At 35.0% G+C, this 23,640-nt stretch overlaps 1 protein-coding gene across 4 annotated transcripts in view; it reads left to right on the top strand.

Annotated features, from left to right (window-relative positions):
- Nucleotides 1-23,640, top strand: part of MIPOL1 (mirror-image polydactyly 1) — a 336,826-nt gene that overhangs the window by 289,578 nt on the left and 23,608 nt on the right. For 3 of the 4 annotated variants that reach the window (XM_077769202.1, XM_077769201.1, XM_077769200.1), the window contains one exon: nucleotides 19,290-19,518. In XM_077769202.1, the coding sequence (XP_077625328.1) occupies nucleotides 19,290-19,356 (67 nt within the window). In that variant the 3' untranslated portion in view covers nucleotides 19,357-19,518. Of the gene's footprint in view, nucleotides 1-19,289; nucleotides 19,519-20,089; nucleotides 20,184-20,475; nucleotides 20,523-23,640 lie in introns of those variants that run through there. The other variant, XR_013336270.1, reaches the window with a different exon arrangement.

The following is a 23,640-nucleotide window of genomic DNA, read 5'->3' as shown; positions in this document are numbered from 1 at the left end:
CCTTGACTGTGTAAGGAAATTTGTCTCTTTCAATTCAAATTATTGTTTTAAATATTGTGAATACTTAACAAAAGTGTACAGCCTACAGCCACATAGAACTTTTAAGTTCTCTGTCAGTATCATGGAATTCCTACATCTGAGAAGAGTTCAGCAAAAAATTAATGAGAAGGGGAAGAGAAAGAAAGAGGTTGCATTTCTGTCCTAAATGCCCTCTGTTCACTTTAGTAGTTATATACCTGTGTTCATCCTTACCAAGAGATACAGTAATTAATATTGTTTTGATAGGTGAAATATCTTTAAAAACTTTTTTAACTACAATCAATATTTTCCAAACTACTGAAACAATTTACATGAATTCCTGAAAAAATTTTAAAAATCACTAAGCACTCCAGTTTGTCTTCAGATCATATAAATATTTTGCCTTTTAAATATCACTAAGCAACTTGACATTCTTACAAAATTTTTCATATATCATATACAATTTTATAAGTTAATTCACTTAATATATGGTGAATAACTTTATGTCATTATAATCTTTTAGTGTGTCAATTAAGTGGCTTAAAATCTATTGTATGATTGTACCATAATTTATTAATCCATTACTGTTACTGTTGAGTTGCTTTACAATACTCCTGCAGTGGACATACTAAATTTTACATGTATCTGCAATTACTGCAGGGGACACAGATCCCTGGAAGTGGAATTACTGAGTTAAAAAATATTTAGAATTGCTAGAAAAGGTTTCAATTAATTAGAAAAACAATTAGACTATATAGTACCGTTGAAGAACTACATGTGGTATGTGGAAAAGAGAAATATGGTGTGAGATTTTTATAGTAGATAGATAATGTTTCATCTTGTCCTCTAATCAGAAAATACATTACCATAAATACTTTCTGTGGTAAGAATGACCTAACTTGTAAAAGCTGTATATGTAAGGATATATAGTGATATTTGGAATTTAATTTGAATGTATTACTTAGGGTACAAGGACTGAGACAATTTTTTTTTCAAAATTTCTAGCCTTTTTTAATATGGCTTTTTTTATAGCTGTCAAAGACACTGGCACATAATAGAGCAGAATGATGTGAAGCCATAAAAGGCAGAGTGTGCATCCCATCAAAGAGCTGCCTTACAGTAGTTCAGATTGAGAAAGTTTAGACAGGAGTTAATAGCTTGCTTTGAGGATAATAAGTCATCCACCATTCTCAGTAAGCATGTCAAAATAGTGGACCAGCACTTTTGACAGGTTAATATGAATGATTTAAGACTTTGGGTGTGTGTATGTATATATCATTAGATGCACACTGCCTCCGAAAACTTTTTGACAGAAAGGTAACAATTATGAGTAAGATGAATTCTTTTCAACTGTTCCTTTACAGCTGGCAATACCTTTTCACCTCTCCATTTATTTCATTGTAAGCACTAATAGAAAAAGTATCTTGATCTGACTACATACTGCATGGAATCAAAAATATATTCTCCCTTCTTGAAAAGATATAGGATTTTAGAGATAAATATGGGGGGACAACAAATTTGGATTTTATTTTCATCTGTTACATTATTACAAGATATAGAAAAAGACTGTAAAACTCACACACACACACACACACACACACACACACACACACATTGTATCAATGTATGTAGCAGTCTATTAAATTTGGTGGAATAAATAAACAGCATGCTATAAGACTCTTGCCCAGAGAAGTTTAGGGCATTGTTATTTGTTTCCAAAAACTGTTGCAGTGAACATACCTCTAGCTAAAAACTTAGAGAGGGCACAGAGTTCTGGAGGCAGAATTGTTGGGTTCAAGAGTATGTGACATCTTATATCTGTATATAATGTTGATAATATATTAATATATATAGATATTGCCTTGGGTTTTTAAAAATTATTTTATAGAATAGAATGGAACTAAATAACCTGTTAATTGTTTGGGACAGGTACAGGCAGTATAGAGAGAAGGAAGGCCTCAAGGAAATTGAACTTGGCCTCTAGAATGGGTGGGATATGAATAAGAGAGGAAAGAAGAGAATGTAGAATAGCAGAGACACAGCACAAATGAAGCAAAGATACACTGTGAATTATATTACATGAGAGGAGATAGTTCAGAGGTCGGCCTGGGAGAGCGCCCCATCCTGTGGGATATCAATAGCTGAGGTAGGTTGACTTACTATGCAAAGGCAGTTAGATTTTGGGTGTTAGGGAATAAGAAACCAACGTAGAGTTTTGAAAGCAGCAAAGGTCACTTGAAAGAAATAGCATTTTAGGAATACCAGGCTCACTTAGCACTGTGGAAGATTAATTGAAGCAGTTTGGTTTTAGAAGTAAGAGTACTAGCTAAGGTGCAACGATAATAATGTAATAACAGACAGTTGATGTGCCGGTATAGGTTGGTAGCAGTGAGAATCGAGAAAAGGATTCATATCAGAAACACTGTAGAGAAAAACTGTGATCTGGTGACTAAGGAGATGTGAAGGGTAAGGAAGTAGTCAGTATTTTAAGATTTTCTGCCTAAGAGATAGGAACGACAGAGTGCCATCAATAGGATGTCTTTTAGTTCAATACTAAGAACTAATTTCATTTTCTTTTTGTGTAACCCTAACTTAAAAACTTATGAGAAAAAATATTAAGTTTGAGTTTGAGAACACCACTGTCAGATGGCAGATATAAAACTCATCAAAATTGGCTTCCAGAAACTGAAGAGCAAAAGAAGGGAAGGCTTCTAAGGATTCTTCTCAAGGAATAATAGAAATACCCATGAGAATGTCTTTGGAATGATAGCCATTTAGATTATATAACCCTATTTCCCACATAATTAAACTCTTTCTGTAGAGTTTAGTGCTAAAAGTCAGAATGTCCAAAGTTATTCTGAATGATAAGGATTATTCTTAAGAGCTATATCTGAAGCCATTCAAAGATAGGCCAAATGTCAAGGCTGTGGTTTGAGGGATCATTCTTCAAAAGGCAATATGTAACTCCTCTACTGGGCAAACAGCAGATTAGTTCCTGAGGTCATATCATTGGCGATATCTGAATTATCTGAACCAGGCTGGTGGGTGAATACTTAAAAGCAGATATAAACAGCTGAGAGCAGCATAGAAAGATTTTGTATAATTATTTTATTTAAAAAGGCACATGATGAGGATAGGGTATTAGCAAAGATTTATAGCAATAATTCACTCATATCATCTAGGTTATTTATTCAAAGAAACATTTCTACCAAATTTAGGTAACAAAACACATACCAGAAGATGTAAACAGTACCATATTGTGCAAACCTAAACTAATCTAAGGAAAAGCAATAATAAATTATAATTCATATATCATGCTTTATAGAATATCTGAAAAACCTTTAGGATTTTTATCAGGAGGCAAGTTTGAGGCTCTTTTCTTCACACTCAGATGAGAATTCCTCTACCAATTAAGATAAAAGAATAATTTTCATTGGCTTTACAAATGGCTCTCTAGTACTTAATCATAATCATAATTAGAAGGTCTTATTTATTATCTTTGCTGCCAAATGTATGGTAGTTCCTAGAATATAAAAATCTATATATTGTTAACAGTGCAAATACTGTAAATCTAAAGGAAATCATATGAAAAATCTATCCTGGTGATTACTCATAGCAAATAAATTAGAACATAAATATTAGGCACATTTAAGAGCTTTGTAACGTAGTCCCTGAAGTAGTTTACTGATATCCTGTCTGCTGAAAAGAGTTAATTTGTCCCTATGTCACTAACATACTACCGATGAATAATCTAGATACTGAGAATAAAACCCATTAATCCCTAATACTAACACTTTAACACATATAAGAAAGACATGTGATTTAATTTCAAGTCTACTATGGTGCTTGAAAAGTATTAACTGTGAAGTGAATGGATGTTAAAGAATGGAAATTACATTTATAAGTGACATAAAAATCAGAAAGAAATGGAACTCAGTCAGAACTGCTCATCTTTCTATGCATCCAGAATTCCTTATCTATATGTATACATATCTATATATATGATATCTATCTCAAAAACAGTGTCTATTACATATATATATATATACATTTCAAAAACAGTGTCTGNCTATATGTATACATATCTATATATATGATATCTATCTCAAAAACAGTGTCTATTACATATATATATATATATACATTTCAAAAACAGTGTCTATTTGCAATAGACACTGTTTTTGAGATAAGGGAAACCATAAACTTCTTTTACATATGTGGTATTGATCTTTATAACATCTTCCCTTTTATATGTTGTTTTAATGGCAATTTTAATTAAATAATGTATGTTCTAGGGGTGCCTGGGTGGCTCAGTGGATTAAGCATCTGATCTGGCTCAGGTTAATTACCTCGTGGTTCACCAGTTCAAGCCCTGCATCAAACTGACAGGTCAGAGCCTAGAACCTGCTTCAGATTCTGTGTCTCCCTCTCTCTCTCTCTCTCTCTCTCTCCCTCCCCTACTCACACTCTGTCTCTCTCTCAAAAATAAGTGAACATCACAAATTTTGGGGGGTGCTTGGGTGGCTCGGTCGGTTAAACATCCTATTGGCTCAGGAAGTCATAATCTTTTGCTTTGTGAGTTCGAGCCCAGAGCCTGGAGGCTGCTTCAGATTCTGTGTCTCCCTCTCTCTGCCCCTCACCTGTTCATACTGTCTCTCTGTCTTTTTCTCTCTCTCAAAAATAAAAACACAAAGAAATTTTTAAATAATGTATGTTCTATAATGTGTCAAACTTTTCAGAGAACTCTGCCTTTTCATGGCTATATTGCTTTGCTAAATACGGAGGTTTTAGAAAGGTTAATTTCTTTTATTTATATAAAGAATTTAGGACTCTGTATAAAATATCTGAGTCTGATAACACAGTTTTAAACTGCCAGAAATAAGCAGTGACTACCTAGCAGTCTCATAACATCATGAATGAGATTAAACTTCAAATTTCTATTTACTGTATCCTTATCTTTTTTTAACTTTAAATTTTTAAAAATATTTTTATTTATTTCTGAGAGGGAGAGACAGCGTGAGCAAGGGACAGTCAGAGAGAGAGGGAAGTCCAGGCTCTGAGCTAGCTGTCCGCACAGAGCCCAATGCGGGGCTCAAACCCACGGACCGTGAGATCATGACCTGAGCCAAAGTTGGACGCTCAACCGACTGAGCCACCCAGGCGCCCCTACTGTATCCTTATCTTGAAACCAAGGATCAATTCTCCTGAGGAAAAAAGCTTTGACAATATAATTGAAAACTTTCCAAAACATTTAGAAGACAGTGATTTATCAGTCTTAATTTTCAACAAAAGGCACTCTGAAAATAGTGAAACTGATATTTTAACAATCCATTTCAGTCTAAAAGAAATAAAGGACTTCTATGTGCTTTCAGATATAATTTAAGCAAGTGTTCATATGGATTGTCCTAGAATCTGGGAAGGAGGGGCAGAACACAAAAACCAGAATAAGAAAAGAAAGAGAAACCTTCCCACAAAATCTGCATCCTTTTTGAATATACCACTATCATACCCTGGGCCAATTCTTAGAAATCAAGAGTTTTAAATGAAATAATTTAAACGGTTGACGCTGTTGTCAACTTGTCTTTCCCATATTTCATCATGTGTCTGCTTATCAGTAATCCACATCCAGGGTAACTTCATTCCTTTGTATGCTTTGTTTTTTCTCCTTACAAGTTATGAAGTCAAAAAGAAGAGATGACAATGTTAGTTTTCAGAATCAGTAATTCATTGTTATCACATTAAATCCCTCCTGAAGCAAAAAGGATAACCTTAACTTAGAGTGAAGTTACATTTAAGATCTTTCGACCAAGCTCCAAAACTCCCTCCATTTAAAAAAGAGGAATCTTGGGGCACATGGGTGACTCAATCAGTTGAGCAACCAACTCTTGATATCAGCCTAGCTTAGGTCATGATCTCAAGGCTGAGGGACCGAGCCCCACGCGGGCCTCTGTGCTGAATGTGGAGGCTGCTTGGGATTCTCTCTCTCCCTGTTTCTCTGCCCCTGCCTGGCTGGTGCTCGCTCTCGCTCTCTGTCTCTGTCTCTGTCTCTGTCTCTGTCTCTCTCATAAATTTTAAAAAATCAAAATAAAATGAGAGGAATCTATTCCTATAACTGCTTATTATTTAATTGTTTTCTGCAAGGGCACTCGACTAAATAAACTACTTACTACAGGGGTGCCTGGGTGGCTCAGTCTGCAAAGTGTCTGACTTGGCTCAGGTCATGATCTCACTGTTCGTGGGTCCGAGCCCCATGTCAGGTTCTGTGCTGACAGTTCAGAGCCTGGAGCCTGCTTCAGATTCTGTGTCTCCCTCTCTCTCTGCCCCTCCCCTGCTCATGCTCTGCCTCTCTCTGTCTCTCAGAAATAAGCATTAAGAAAATTTTTTTATTTGAGAAAAATAAACTACAAATCTTCACATGGAGTAACTTTATTTTTGAAACCTCTTCTTAGGGGTCATCATCAAAATTTCAATCTATTTTTTAGAATTGAGAATGTAAATGAAATTCTTTTACTCCTTATTCCCTGTGTGTGTGCATGTGTATGTAATATCTGTTCAGAAACAAGTAAATAATACCCTGTTGATGTTTGAGAGCCTGTTCTGCTAGTTACCAAGTACCAGTGATGAACAAATACACATTGTACTTGCTCTCATGGAACCTCATGGGCCTTTTACTGGTGTTGAGTTTTCTTGGGAAACTTACAAATGATTTGAATATCCTCTCACTGACAAAGTGAGAATTCAATAAAATTGCCGCTTGATCTTAATTCATCCTATTATCTCAATCACTTTCCTAATATTAAGTTAGAGGCTTAAGCAAAATAACTCTATTATCATCTGTAAGTACTTTTCTAATAGTATCATCCATTCTGCTGGTACTGCCATAGACTAATTGGAATCCACCAGACTATCTAGATATCTAATTTACTAACAAAATCTTAGTTAATCTCTGGGTAATATTATACCAAAGTTACTGTTTTAATATCCAAAACTTGAAATAAAATTACCTTAGAGATATAGTAACAAAGGAAATATTGCTTTACTCTTTCTCCATGTTCTAATTTTCAAATGAGGTGGGACAAATGTAAAGAATGCAAAGTTTTACATTAAATTTTGATTGTTAAATGTTTAACTTTTATTTTTACTAGTCACCTAAATTGATACTAATGACATTATGATTGATTGACAAGCCTGGTTTTTCAAGGTTACGTGGAAGATGGCAACTGTTAGTCTACATTTAAAATAAAGGCGAGTTGGGGTGCCTGGGTGGCTCAGTCGGTTAAGCTTCCAACTTCGGCTCAGGTCCTGATCTCACGGTTCGTGGGTTCAAGCCCCGCCTCGGCATCTTTGCTGACTGACGGCAAGCTCAGAGCCTGGAGCCTGTTTCAGATTCTGTGTCTCCCTTTCTCTCTGACCCTCTCCTGCTCACGCTGTCTCTCTCTCTCTCACAAATAAATAAAACATTAAAAAATAAATAAATAAAATAAAATAGAGACACGTTGGGACACCTGGGTGGCTCTGTCTATTGAGCATCTGACTCTTGATTTTGGCTCGGGTCATGATCTCCGTTCCTGCATTCGAGCCCTGCATCGAGCTGTATGCTGGTAGAGTGGAGCCTGCTTAGGATTCTCTCGCTCTCATTCTCTCTCCCATTCTTTGCCCCTCCCCCACTCACACATGCACTCTCACACTCTCTCTCTCTCTCTCAAAATAAATAAACTTAAAAAAATAAAAGGCAAGTTTTCATTGAGTGAGAAATGTGTATATCTAATCTAAGCAGAGTTGAGTGTGCATGTACTAAGATATTATTATGTTCTATTTAATCTCAGATAAATCCAAATTTACTGCTTAATTTCTGAAGGAATGATAATTCTTTAAAGATAATATCATCTAAGTTATAATGCTTTTGTATAATGACATCTGAGGAGCTAAATTAATCTATCCATATTATTTGTATCCTTTATTCTAGTTACTTGAAATATTTTTTTTTAATTTTTTTTTAACGTTTTATTTATTTCTAGGAGAGAGAGAGAGACAGCATGAGCAGGGGAGGGTCAGAGAGAGAGGGAGTCACAGACTGAAACAGGCTCCAGGCTCTGAGCTGGCAGTCAGCACAGAGCCCGATGCAGGGCTCGAACCCACGAACCGCGAGATCATGACCTAAGCGAAAGTCGGACGCCTAACCGACTAAGCCACCCAGGCGCCCCTGAAATATTTTTTATACAGTAAAATGGTTTTATTAGGGAAATGATTGAATTGGATTTAATGTGAAATTTATACTAGAAATCAACAAGCTAATTAGTAAATGGTTGGTCATGATGCTTTAAAACTAAATATTGTTTACTGTATGTACCCAAATTATTGTTTTTCTTTTCCTATTTTTTTTAATAATGTAGATCCAGCCAAAAATACCAGTTGGCAGCAAATAGGGACAATTTTATAAGTAGACAGAGATGATAGTCACATTCCTGGTTTCATTTAATAGATAATGCAATCCCCACGATATATCTGTTTTCATACCTATCAATTGATATTTAAAATTTGAGTATCAGAGGGGCGTCTGGGTGGCTCAGTCAGTTAAGGGTCTGACCTCCACTCAGGTCACGATCTCATGGTTCATGGGTTCGAGCCCCGCTTCAGGTTCTGTGCTGACAGCTAGCTCAGAGCCTGGAGCCTGTTTCAGATTCTGTGTCTCCCTCCCCTTCTGCCCCACCCCCACTCATGTGTGTGTGTGTGTGTGTGTGTGTGTGTGTGTGTGTGTGTGTGTACACACATGCACATGAGTGCTCACTCTCTCAAAAATAAACATTAAGAAAATAAAATTTTAAAAAATCTCAGTATCAGAAATAAACAGATTTGGGTTATGCTTTGTTTCATAATAGAATGCAGATACTCTCAGTAGCCTTTTTTATCAATCACATAACATTGTTCTCAGAAAACATTTTTTCTAAAGCCAATGTTAAGAGTCAAAGGGAGGAGAATGGGAAAAGATTAGACTCTTGAATGGGAAGCGAGAGAAGTGCCATTGGATCAACTTCTGCTCAGCACTGGTTTTAACTTTTGGGTTTTGGTTGTTGTTTTCTCTCTCTCCAGATGTCTCTATTACTGGTGGAATTCTATTTCAGCAGTAATCACTACCAAATTATTTTAGGAATAGCTCTTTGAGAAATAAAGGCAAATTCGATCACTCTCTCAGAGTTCTGCCCCATGATTGGCCCAAACAGAACAAAGGTTACTTGGACTGCTTTGTAAGAGGTGTAGGGAAGACATGACCCAAAATCATCTTGAGAACCATAATAGTTTTATAAACTCTTATTTCCTGAGTATCATCTTGTATTTGGGATCATAGAGGTTGTGAAAACTATGTGTACTTAATTTACATTACTGATTTGAATCTTATTTTTAGGTCAAAATTAGAGCTGAAAATGCACCACTTTTGCTGAATGCAGACTTTTTAACTTAATGCATTTAAACAAAACCTAGGCATATACTCTACTGTAGCCTATGTAGGCTGTAAGTTTACCAATATTTCAGTACTCCTGGGAATTCTTAAATCTCATGGCAATCATAAAATATTGGAGAGACTTGAACACAGTGAATCAAGGAGGTAGTAAGAGAGCCTTTTTAAATGCATTCTTTGGCAATAAACTATTTGTAAAAAAAAACAATAAACTATTTGTAAAAAACAAAAAAAAATAAAATAAATGCATTCTTTGGTATCTAACTCATCTCAAAGATCTAATGAGGATGAATGGGATACAAATACTTGATACTAATTATTATATCCATGTAAACTTACCACTGACATGTTAACTAGGCTAAGAATTTTAACAGAATCCTTTGTCAAGACTTTTTAAAAGTTTCCGTAGCCATTTGCTTTAGTCATATTTTCTAAGTAATTAACAAATACCTTTTAAATCTGTTTTATAATAGAAATCTTAAAAGTGGTGCTCATCTAGAAATCCTATTTATTATCTACTTATAATGAAATATTTGTGATGTCCTTTTCAAAATATTCTATATGAATTTATATAGTAAACAATTGTCCTGTATCTTCTTTCTTTCACTAAATTGGCCTAGTGATTGGCTTTCTTTATTCTTGCCAGTATCAATTTTTTCCTCATTATCTCTGGTGTAATTATACTGGAAATCTTATTTTTGCTGTTAATGTTAATGCAGATAAGTTAATTATGCCCATTTCCAAATTAACCACAATGTATTATTAATACTGAGTTTGCTAACAAGAATACATAAATGTGTTAGGCTTTAAATTTTATTAAAAAAACAAGATCTAGGGGCACCTGGGTGGCTCAGTTGGTTAAGCCTCCAACTTTAGCTCAGGTCATGATCTCATGGTTCGTGGGTTTGAGCCCTGCATCGGGCTCTGTGCTGACAGCGCAGAGCCTGGAGCCTGTTTCAGATTCTGTGTCTCCCTCTCCCTCTGACCCTCCCCTGCTCACGCTGCCCCTCTCTCTCTCTCACACACAAATAAATAAAACATTAGAAATTGCAGAGCGTGGAGCCTGTTTCAGATTCTGTGTCTCCCTCTCCCTCTGACCCTCCCCTGCTCACGCTGCCCCTCTCTCTCTCTCACACACAAATAAATAAAACATTAGAAATTAAAAAAAAAAAAACAGGATCTATTTGTAAGTCCATATACATTTTAAAAATGATGTCTTTTTCGGTAAGGCAAAATGTGTAATACCATCATAGTATTGTTAAGTTGGTAATATTTTGGAATTTATTATTTAATTTTAATAAAGAATGACTTGTGGACTTTTCAGTGAAGCGTTTCAGTAAATATATCTTGAATGTTGAAACACAGGTAGACCAGCCCTTAAAATTAAATTTAAAAATAGAGTAAATGCTATGTGCTGTGAACCATACGAGGCATGATATCAACTTAAGCAAGCAATGATCTACAAACTCATCGTATTTGCCAAATATCATCACAGCCCAGATTGTTTCCATGGCACAGATTATCAGATTATACCTATATGGATATCTGTGAAAGCCCAAATTAAGCCCTTTAGGTACTCTAATTGAAATATCTGAGTACTTGTGGATGGCACCCTATAGCCAGTCCAGTAATCTTAGTTGTAGACCTACTCACCGATGTAGCCAGTAAGGACTGATGATCTCTGGCAGCTAGGCTGATCCTGGTTACCATATACTTGGTCTTGCAAGTCTAGCTGCATCTCAGAAATTAACCTCCATAACTGGTTGGTAAGGAGGAAGAACTCTAATATGTCTTGATTTTAATAGCCATTTAACAGACTGTCTTAAAACACCTTTGTGGACAAGATCAAGAAGGATTGCACAGATCATTCATAGCTAATTTGAATAGGAATACATATTATGACCCTGTAGGGTTGTCTCTAGGAGGTTTGTCTCAGTACTTTTTTGTTCAACATATTTTAATTACCTAAGTTAAAAACCTAAAACGTAAGTTTATCGTAAGTACAAGAAGTGATAAACTCAAGATGCCAGAAGATATTAATTTGCTGGAAAAATGTCCCAAATTTACCAAGCTGAAATCTGACATGGATAAAGGTAAAATCTGGCATTTAATATCAATATTATGGAATAAAAAAGGCCATTCATTTTTTTTGCAACTGCTCCTGTCAAAAGGTGGAATTTATTTCCCCACCCTTTGAATCTGTGGTGACCCATGACTCCCTTTAACCAATAAAATAAACCAAGTGATGTTGTACAACTTTTAAGCAAGGCCTCAAGAAACCTTCCTGTGTTCAATATTACCCTCTTGCCGATGTGTTCACCAGGTATATAAGTCTGGGCTCATCTGGCTGAGAATGAGATACTACAGAGAGAATCCCAGCAGAAGTCAGCACCACCTGTCAGGCACACGACCACACCACCACACCCCAGTCGACGGCAGCTGAATAAGTGAAGCCCGGCAAGGCTAGCAGAACTGCGTAACTGCCCCAAGCCCAGATGGATGTGATTAAATAAAATAGCTGCCATTTTAAGCCACTACTCTTTGGGTGGTTTATTGTGCAGCAATAAAGGAAACAGAAATATTAATCATATATGAAATAGGACAGATTTGGCTTGGCCTGATAGTCAAGCAGGCTAGTGTTTCAGTGTAAGTCAGTATTGCAACATGGCAGCATTAAAATAGAAGTGAAAGTCTAAATCAAGGAAGATATCAGGCCCATTTTTCTTTATAATGATTAAACTGGATTATTATATGGGGACCAGTATTTTTAAAGACACTAGACATAGAAGAGAACATCCACAAAGAATACAAACACGGGTGAGCAGTCTACCAGCCATTTGAAGACTGGAAGTGTAAACAATAAAAAACAGTAAAGATATGGCCACTTTCTTAACATTTTGATAAGACCTCATATGGGAAATCAAGTTAGGTAATGATTTAAAATGTATGTGTAGGGGGATAAGTGGGAGATCCAAGGAGGCAGGTCTCCTGTTAAATAAGGAATAGGGGCACCTAAACAGCTCACTTGGCTGAGGGTCTGACTCTTGATTTCAGCTCAAATCAGGGTCTCACCATCATGAGCTGGAGCCCAGTGTGGGGCTCCGTGCTGGGCATGGAGCCTGCTTAGGACTCTCTTTCTCCCACTCTCTCTGCCCATCCCCCACTCACACTCTCTCAAAAAAAAATAATATAAGGAAAATTTTTGGCAATGTAATTATTATTTGGTTCCCCATTCTTACCACTTTCTACCAATTCTCATTTCTACCTTTTTCACCATGACTTTTCAACCCACTCCCCCATCTACGCTTACCCTCACTTTTTCTCTTACAAACTCTTCATTTTGTTTCAAATGTAAATAGTCTTTCTTCTTTTCTCAGCTTCATTATTTCCTCATATGATACGTATTTCTTATGTGTTCTTTTTGTGAGCATATATGTGTGCTCATATTTATATGGCCATGTCTCTGTTTATTAACAAGTGTATGTGGATATGCCTATTTTTATAGGCATTTAGGTGTATCTTTTCTGTTACACTTTGTGGCTAAAATGGAGCAAGAACTTCTTACCACATTAGTTACAATTTATGCAATGGAGAATGGGTGCACTCCATCCACTGCCTATTCGCTTTCATACAGCTATGTGCTTCTTCCCTCCCCATCTTTCTCTCCTTCTCTTTATTCCTCTGATCTCAGCTTTTTCAGTCCGCTTTGTGTCACCTTCTTTCCACTATTACTCCCTCGCATCTATCCACAACTTCTACACTGAATGTTTCACACACACATGGTACCTGAAACAGACCTACCAAGGACACTTGTTTCCTAGCAGCCCAGCTTTCTTCCCATATACTAGGAAGGAGAGTTCTTCTGGTTCCCCTTTGCTTCTTTCGTACCTTCTGCATAGATGTAAAAACCCTCCCTCCTTTGAGATTTACACCCTCCAGCTTTCTCACTGTCTCTTCTCTTCAGTGATATCTACTGACCTCCTGATCAGTGTCATTTCCTTTAAATGTATTTCAGGCATCTGATTCAATGTCTTCCTTTCTGTCTACCCCAACTTCTGTATTCATGCTAAGAAACTACAATGTCAATGTCAGGGATGTGACTATTCCTTTGTCCCTTGAATGCTAATGACTTTTACCTCTTATCCACTTCAACTACAGTGAATGATGGCAGAACTTTTCTAAGTATGAAATCCTAAGATCAAACTTGCCTCTCCAACAGTAACCACAGCATTATTCCAACTACTCTTGCTTTTTAGCTCAACACAAATCAAGACATCCAGTCTCTTGTTCCTTTCATTCTTATTCTGAACTGATAGTCCTTTATAGACTTGCTTTCTTCTCTACCCAATCTGAATTCTAGGTTTAATCACTTTCTCTCAAGGACACAGCCTTCTTATACCCTTGTCTTACCCTGTAAGTCATTAACTCTCAATTACTTTTATTATTTCCCCTCCCCATATCTATCCCCAAAGTATAGACCCAATGTGAAAACTAAAAGGCATACTACGATGATCAGTATCTCCTACAACTTTGTAGTCTCAAGCTACAAATAGCTGGATCATCAGTATCACCTAGTATTTCGTTTACATATTCCAAGGTACCTCCCTTCCTTGCCACATTAAACATTTCAGCATTTTCCTCTAGCCTTTTTCTTTACCCTATGCTTTCAGCAGAGAACTTTGTCTCCTACTCCATGGAGAAAATTGAATCTAGCAGACATAAGTTCTGTCAGTTAAGTCCTCCATACCTAAAGTATCCCAGATGTATTCTTCTCAACTCTTTCCCCTTAATCTCAAGGAAAAGTTGTCCCATTATATTTTTTAAGATAATGCTGTAAGTCATGTTATGATCCCATCTTCTGAGACCCTACTTAAAAAAGTATCATCTTCCTGCCTTACACTTTTGTGTCTTCCTCTAGTCTTCCATCCCGTAGCCCACAAATACATTCACATGCCACCAGTTTCTTAAAAAAAACTCCTCAGCCATACATTCCCCTATAACTATAATCCTCTTTACTTTCGAGCCAAGCTCTTATAAAACAGCCTATACTTAGCCTTCAATTTTCACATTCCTCTCAGGCTTCTTCCTACTTCCATCATACTATTAAAACCACACTGAAAAGGTTGTCATTTCCCAATTGCCAAATCACATGGGCACTTTTCACTTTGATCTTGTTTAAGTGCTTAAACTGTTGATAACTGCCTTCTTGAAATGCTCTTTTTTCTAAATTCTGTGACAGCACCTAGTCTTGATCCATCTTTTATAGCCCTATTTCCTCAAATTCTTTTGCCAATCTCTTTACTTTAAATATTTGTTTTCTTTTTATTTCCATTCTATTCCCATCTCTCTTTCTATTTTTAATTTCTCTTTCTAAGCATTTCCATCTACTCCCATGGCTTCAGTTACAGCCTAGAGCAACCTAGTCATGACCACCTCTTCAGCCTCACTTTCTCCCATTCTCCACCTCTAACTTTGTGGTGGAGAAAACAAATACTACCAATAGGAATTAACACATATCATGCTTTTCATGCCTTTGTGCTTTCACAGATATTATTTTCTCTGTCTGGAAAGCCCATCCTGCCCTGCCCCATCACTTCCCTTCTTAAAATGACTATTTCCTCTAACTTACTTCCTTCAATACTTAACTCAGACAAAATCAGGAAGACTTTATATTCCTTTCCTCTCCTCTTCTACCCAAACTAGATTCTGCTTAATATCTGCTTATCCTTTTATCACAGCATTTACCAGCAACTTATTGGAGTTATCCATATAAAGATCTAATTCCCCACCTTACTGTTCCTTATAAACAGGGACCATGTCCTGTTTTTTGAATAATCAATGCCTAGAACAGTACCTGGGACATAGGAATTACCAAACAAGTGCTTATTGATTGAACTGAAATCTATATCAAAAACCTAGAATTCTCTATTTAAGACAAACTCTTAATATCCAAGTATTTACTTAACATCCCACTTATATGTCTCACCAACACCTGAAATTCATATGTACCAAGCTGAACTGATCTTCACATGCACATGCTCCCCAACAAATTCTTCTGTTCTTCCTCTACACTGTCTTGGTTAGTATATCACTATCCATCTGGTCACCAAAATCAGATACCCAGGAGTCATCCTTCTTGCCCACCCCATCTGTCCCCATCCTACCCTCAGAAGTCACTAGGTCCTTTGGATCCTATACCTAGATATCTTTCAAATTTGTCCCCTTCTTTCCATCTACACTGCTATAGTTTTAGTTCAAGCCCTTAAGTCTCACTAGGATTTTTTTTTTAATTATAGTAAATCTTCATAACAAAGTTTACCATTTTAACCACTTTTAAGTGTACAGTTATATGGCCTTAAATATGTTCATGTTATTGGGCTCACTAAGATTATTTTAATCAGGAGCTATCTGGACTTCCTACCTATAGGCTAACCTGCCTCCATCCCATCCCTAAATCCTTGCCAGGATAATCTTTCTAAAGTGCAAATGATGTTACTAGATGTGTTAAAACCCACTCATTGCTTCGCACTGTCACCATTAGTGGTTTCTTCACAAAGTTTTCACAGGTCCAAGCTGAAATGAGAAAAATAAATAAGTAAAATGGCCCAAGTTTTTCTAAATTTTTTCAACTTAATGAATGACAGTGTTAAGATAAATACTGAAACATGCATGGGGGCAAAATCAATTTTGTTTTAGATATGCTAAGTGTCATATGCCTATAGAATAAGCAAGAGATGTCTTGAAGGCAGTTGGGTATGTGAGTCTGAAATCAGAAGGGAGTAAGAGTAATTCAAGTCCACCAAAACTCAGAAATAAGCCTTAAAAGTTGTAGTACTTTTGGAAGCAGTATAGCACACCAGAGAGATTGGGGGGGCTGGAAATTAGACTTTGCATCACATCCTAGCTCCAAACTGTGATCAAATTACCCTCCATATGTTTTGGTTTTGTCAACCAACGATAATGTCCACTCCATGGAGTTATCATGAAGTTTAAATATGTGCATAATTTACTTCTCATAATTCATAGCACATAGTAAGTTTTTATTAAGAATTATTTACTGTTTAAAATATATATCATAATCATTAAGAGTGAAAAATAAAATAAAGCTGATTAGGAAAATTGGTAAATATGTTGGAAAATTATATATGGAAAAAATAAGATTCCTCTCTAAAATATAGCTATCAGTATATTTTTCAAGTTTATATACAAATTGTACTATAGTAAACAGTAGTTTGTAACTATTATTTCCTAATTATGTGCAAAGTCATCAATTTACTTTGTTAATGTGTTACTAAAATGCAGGTGAAATATACGCACAAGTACTTTCCCAATCTGACTTAAGTAAGAACTTGAGGAAAATTTTTCATGAAGCTAAATAACTCATTAAATCTGAAATTTGTGGCTCTGTAGTAACCAAGCCTTGGTGGAAGTAACTTTGAACTAAGAACAAGGAAACCAGGCCCAGATTTGTTACTGTTTTACTACAGACCTTGTATAAGGGTTTACTTGTCTGTGCTTCAGTTTCTTCATATTTAGAAAGGAGAACTCCTAACCCTAGTTCTACCCCTTTTCCTATTTCATGAAGCTCTTGGGAAACTATCATTGAGTAACATGTGAAGCAGTTGGAACCTAATTTAGTAAGCTACATACTTTTTTAAAGGATATTATTGATTTGGACAGTAAAGAATAGCCTGCAGGCAAATCCACAAGATGCTTCAACAGACGTATGCAGCTACCTTCCTGTTGGCACAGTCCACATCTGGCAGGTGTATTCCATTCCTTACAAGAAGGAATAGGTGCTTCATTGTGTTTCAGAAGTCAGTAAGCTTTTACAGAACCAAGTCATTGACATTTTTCTCATTTCTGAGATCAAATTTTCATAAATCATTCAACCTGGATAAACTGAGAATGTGGTTGATCTAGTAATTGTTGAAACATAGTAAAAGCAGTGCAAGACAGGATATTTAAGTATTTCCTCCTAACCTCTTACCTTAGCAAGATACAAGAGCTCTAAATGGAAATGTGTCCTACTGTATAAAGTAAGATGAGCCTATTAGCAAAGGAAAAGTCAAAAGAGGCACAACACAGATTCATCTCAGTAATTTGGAATGCCATTGATTGAGAATTCATAATAACTGGCAAACCATGAGAGACTTTGAATGCTGACAAAAACTGAGGACTGATGGATGTGGGGGGGGAGGGGGGGATGGGCATGGAGGAGGACACTTGTGGGGATGAGCACTGAGTGTTATGTGGAAACTAATTTGACAATAAACTATTTGTAAAAAAAAAAAAAATTCATAATAACTATATAGAGTGCAACTTACTTTTACATTGTGAGGAATTTTTTTAATGGTAGTATAAATCATATTGTAGGGGAGGGATATAACTAATCAACATGAAAATAGTATTTTCTGACTTTCTTACAATATATGCCAAAAAATGCTATTAATGGCTTGTCAGTATTTCCACTGGGAGTCATTTTTTAAGTGAATTGAGGTTACTATCATAAACAATACATTTAAAATTTCATGATTACATTTTTCTTGCCCCTCCTTCAAAATTAGGTTAGTGAAACTTTGTCTTAAAGAATTTATGTAATCTTACGTAAATCATCACAGTCTTGTTTTCTGTTAACAGAACTCCATATATGCACAATCATCCAATAAACTTGAGCTAACTTTAAGAGTTGCATGTAAACCAGAGAGTGTGACACTAAGAATACCCTCATTCCTTTAGAGTCTAGCTCTGTGCTATGTTTATTTGCAAAGGACCCTCATGCATGGATCCATATAAATGAGGCAGGCTGGAGCAGACTAGACTATGTCGCTCACCAGTCTTTGAGGAAGAAGATTGTGTATATATGAAAACTGGAAGATTTCTGTGTGTGTAACATCAAACAGGATTTTTTGTTGAGGTTTTATGCTTTCAGTTAAAAAAATAATAAAAGGAGAAAAATTAATGGTCTGATTCCATCATCTCTTCTGCAGGAAAATCTCACTGATCCACATGAATGTGATCTCCCTCCCGTAGAGTAGCCTAAGAACACTACAGACTTTTGAACTTTTGACTTTATTTTCAGTAAAACTGGCTAGTTTTTAATCAACTAAAAACATCACTTATCTTTGACTAAAAACTATAGAATCATTGTTAGTCTATTTACATTACTCAGAGTAGAAACTTCTTTGTAAATGTAGTACCAAAAGTCTGGTTTTATTAGCATCATACCATTTTCATACACTGAAATTATTTTCATGCCACTAAAGCATGAGTTTTTTTTTCCAGCTAGCTACCTAATTCCTAATTATTTTCATTAGCTGACTCTATGAAAAAGGAAGAAATTTAATGCATAAGATTGTACAACATACTAATGTGTTACTTATTTAGCTAAGTACAAGTGTGAGGTTGATATTATTTCTGAATTAAAATATATACTTCTTAGGTAAAAATCAGTTTGAAACTGCTCTACATTTAATGTGCCATCTTCTCATTGCATAATAAATGATTCACAGCCTTAATGAAGCAGGTAAATGTATTGAAATGAGTATGTTACATTTTTCATGTAGCATCTAAAGCTGACGTAATCTGAAGATGTGGGTTAAATTTTGTGTCGTTACTGTTTTTTTAACCTCAGATATGTGGCACTCTGCACCAGTGTCTCTTGCTGACAGTAATGCTTTGTCTCTTAACACGACTACCAAGACTGCTTGGTCACAGGCAAATACTGTTCTTTTTAAGCCAAAACATTCCTGACAATAATTGCACTTTTTGTATCCTTTTTTTTTCCCCATCCCCACCCCCACCCCCAACCTAGGTTGGAAAGGCTGGTGGACGTCCTGAGGAAGAAGGTTGGAACAGGGATCATGAGGACAGTGATCTGACTGAGAAAAACGACAGTCTGGGGAAGCAATCACATCTGGTGACCAGGCTGCTTCATTCAACACTGTGTAAACACTAAAGCCTTAACTTAGCAAACAGTTGTTAGAAGTGGGACACTCCAACCACATTCCAAGCTGAGATAAAATCAGATCACAAATGTTTAACCACTTTGCTGCTGACTTGAGTTATTTATCCAAATGTATTAACTACAGACTTTTACCAATGAGTAGCTATAAAGTTGTAGCTTATTTTGTAACTATTTTATACCACTGTATTTAATATAAATCTTTTTACTGAGAGACCATTGTAGATCATATCTTCACATACGGCCCCTTCTGAATCAAAATGCAGCAAAGTAAATATTGTCTAAACCTTAATCCATTGTGTTAGGTCAGAACTTCAAATACATGCATTTTTCAATATAGAGTTTATTTCTTAACTGATGACTGCAGCTCAGACATGAGAATGTATAGTCTTCCTCCAATGCATACACATAATCTTTGTTAATATTAAAGAATATTAAGTATAAATACCAAGAATTAAACATATAATTTGCTCTAATAAGAGTTTGGCACATTAAAATTACATTAATCAAGGCATGATTTTTGTTTCACTACAAATAATGCAGACTGTTTTCAATAAAAAAGAGGATATTGTTCATGTGTACTTATGGATTCATATTGTCGATGTTTTTAATGTGTCTGAATAATTATCTGAACTCTATTTAAACTGTAGAAATTGCCAAGTCTGTCTAATAGGCTGGGACACCTCTGGCTTGAAAATTCGCGTGTGCCAGCTTGACTCTTAAAGGCAAGAGGCCAGCAAAAACGTTAAGTATTCTTTTTGATTATGTTTATTTAGATTATCATTTGAATTTTTGTTGTGGAGGAGGGGGAATCCAAGATACAATATACAACAAAACTATACTGTAAAAATATAAGGATATGGAAAAAAGAAAACTGGCAATTTGACTTTGTTACCGACTTTTCCTTTTATTTAAAAGATAATTTGAAATAGTTACAGCATAACAGTCACTTCTAAGCATATGAAATTATAAATAAAACTAAGATTTATGTATCTGGCTATAGAAAAAATACCTTCTTTTTTTTTATATTGAATAGATGAGAGGCCAATAGAAGATGACTATGGCTGCAACAGGATGAAATAGGCAAGTAGAGATTGAATTCGTGAGAATTTTGTGGGAAAGTGAAAATTTTTCCAAGTCCATACAATATTTTAGTTTAGCTTTAAGACTGAGGTAGATTATCTACCTTCGCTTATTTTCAGGACAAGAACAGAATAGCTTATTGCACCATGGTTTTGATAACACCAGTAAAGATTATTCATGTGATTTTTTTTTTTAATCTTGCAGGAAAATGTAAGGAGCTTTATCATAGGGCCGCAAAAGAACCGTCATATTAACAAACTATTTCTTCCTCATTGAATTTATTAAACTAACTGGCCATTAGAACCATCCCGTTGAGTTCAAATTTAGAATTTACGCATGTTGCCCGCTTTTAATTATTTTTTTAAACTATTAGAATTAGAAAATAAGGAACAACAAGGGCTAGAAATAAGCTAACTGGATTTCATCTATAGCTCTAAAGAGATTATAGACTTTCATAGGCCAGTGACTATATAAATGGAGAAATTTGAGATAATTTGGTCACGCATGGAGTCTTCTCTCTGGGCTCTCATTGAAACATGTGGGAGCCCCTGTGTGAAGGAATAGTGCCTTGCAAGTCATGCAGGTAAGTAAAGAGGAAACTTGTCACAAAATAGTCCATTCCTGAATCCTCTTCAAGTAAATCACAAGTAAACTTAGTAAACTTGAATTTTCAGTTTTGTCCTAAAAAAAAAAAAAAGACAAATCTTTCCTGAGTTATTTTGCTTGGGGTTTTTTATAAAACACACAGTAAGCATAAAGACATTTTACAACTTCCAAACATCTCTTTCTGTACCAAAATGATTAGATTAGAGCAACTAATTCCTGTAATCAATAACCAAGAATTTGATAGTATAAACTTAAATTTATAAAACAATTCTAACATTTACTTTTGTCAGTGTAGGTAACCTCCGCTAAAATATCACATCCGCTTGAAAAGGAGTTGTCTACAAAATTACAAATGCTAAGTATTTCAGTCAAATATTATCATTAATTGATTTCTTATCCTTAAAAATATCCACCAACAATGTTTCAAACAGTCTTTACTTCTTTTCATATGAAGGAGTCACCTAATTTCTGAAGATCGGTTCACTACATACTCGGTAATAATGCAATTTCAGAAGTATTCCATGCTACCCAGAGATGTTGCTTTGAGTTGCCTTAAATGTTAGCAAGTCTAATTACTATAGTAACATGAGAATTCACTTCCTGTTGTATAAAATAAATAGTTCAGAGGAAAAGCAGAAAAGATAATACAAATATGTGTAGCACTTGATGATTTATAAAATCCTTCCACATCTGCATTTTTTATTTGCTCCTATCAAAAAAATATATATAAATTTATATATATATATATCAACCACATGATGATGATGATGATGATTTTAGTACTACTGTCATTATTATTACATTGTACAACTGAGGAAATAGACTCAGAGTGCCTAGGAATTTGCCAAGGACTGGCTAAGACTTACAACCTAGATCTTATGACTAAACTCCATGTAGCCGTAGTTCTCTAAACCTTTCTATAAGGAAAAAAGAATTAAAGATTTTAACTCTTCCAATTTTTGTTATTATTGTCCCATTTATTTTCTACATATAGATATGAATTCACTAACAATCGAGCTTGTATGAATTTCTTTCAGTGAAGTACAATAATGTGAACTGCATGTATAAATAGCATCACATTATTACTGCCTCTCTATAGTGTTATAGTAGCAGCATGTTTTGCCTTAGGCTACACTCATTGGGAATACTGTGACAATTCATTATTAATAAAAAATAACCTTGAGTAGCTTTGTGCCTGATGCTAAAACCTGGCAGTGTAGTTTTATTGAATGGTGGTCTGAACTTCAAGGCTTACTTTATCTCCTACAGCAACTATTAGAGGTAGAACTGGTTACAAGCAAGTTATAAGCAAAGTTATTGATTCTAAGCAAGGTATAAGCAGTTATAGCAAAATTATTAGTTAATTATTAATATATGAGAAATTTTAATTCTACTTTTATAAATAAGCCATTATGTTAAAATAATTTAAAATATCCAAAATATTATATCTAATAAAACATTTTCCCTTTTTAATGAGAAAGTTGATCTTCTGTATATATCCTTATTCAAATAAACTGAAGAATCTTGTCAGCCGTTTACTGACAGAATTAGTTTATTTCACAAAAATGTTGGAATATTAAAATTTTGTAGTTTGAATATTTGGATATAGTTGCATAGAAAAGCATTTTTATATGTAGTATTTTTAAAGATTATGGTTATTTTTGAAGTTTCTATTTTCAAATACTCATGATTAATGAATCATTATAATGATAAATAACCATGATAAAAATTACACATTTTATCTTCTCACATAAGTAAGGTTTGTGTGGAACCCAGATTTTTCCCAAACGTCATTTTGTTGTTGATAACTGTTACTTACAACTAACCTATTAACCTATTCATATCTATATACATATATAATCTGTATACTTAGATCATACGCATGATCTAAAGTGTATGATCATACACATGATCTAAAGACACAAATGCATTTGCCTTTTTAAAATTTGACTTATAAGTCCAGTGTTAGGCTCCAGTGACTTCAGCATTTTGTTCATGTTTTATTAGAAATGCACGTGGTTTCTGAGGCTTTTAAACAAATACATGGAATGGTTGAAAGATTTATATTGCTCATGCTTAGCTAAATATGTCATCTCTAGAAAAGATGTGGTTTATTTTGGCACTGTTTTAGAAACTCAAATATTTTAAACATTTGTTAAGTTGGAGCTTGCACATTTGAACTAGTAGCATACGTTCCAGAATAGTTTCTCAAGTTACCAAACTTTTTGTAATCCATTTACTAGAATAACCTTTTTCGAAAGGTTTTTCTGTTCCTTTTTATTAAGTACTTTAACTTAAATTTCTAGAGGTTGGAATTATTATTTTTAATGCAGGATATCATAGAATTGGACAGTAATGAATGTGTATTTTTGAGAATCATCAAAATACTGTATATTGTTGATGTTTCTTTGCAAAATTTTTAATATGCTTATTTTTAATTTTATTGTTATCTAAATACAGTTTTTGAATGCACTGGTACTTTCGAAGCCACCAGTTTCTTGACTGATTATTA

Source organism: Crocuta crocuta, unplaced genomic scaffold (genome assembly GCF_008692635.1).
Source record: "Crocuta crocuta isolate KB4526 unplaced genomic scaffold, BGI_CrCroc_1.0 scaffold65, whole genome shotgun sequence".
Taxonomy (NCBI): Eukaryota; Metazoa; Chordata; class Mammalia; order Carnivora; family Hyaenidae; genus Crocuta; species Crocuta crocuta.
This window is presented reverse-complemented; position numbering and strand designations above follow the sequence as displayed.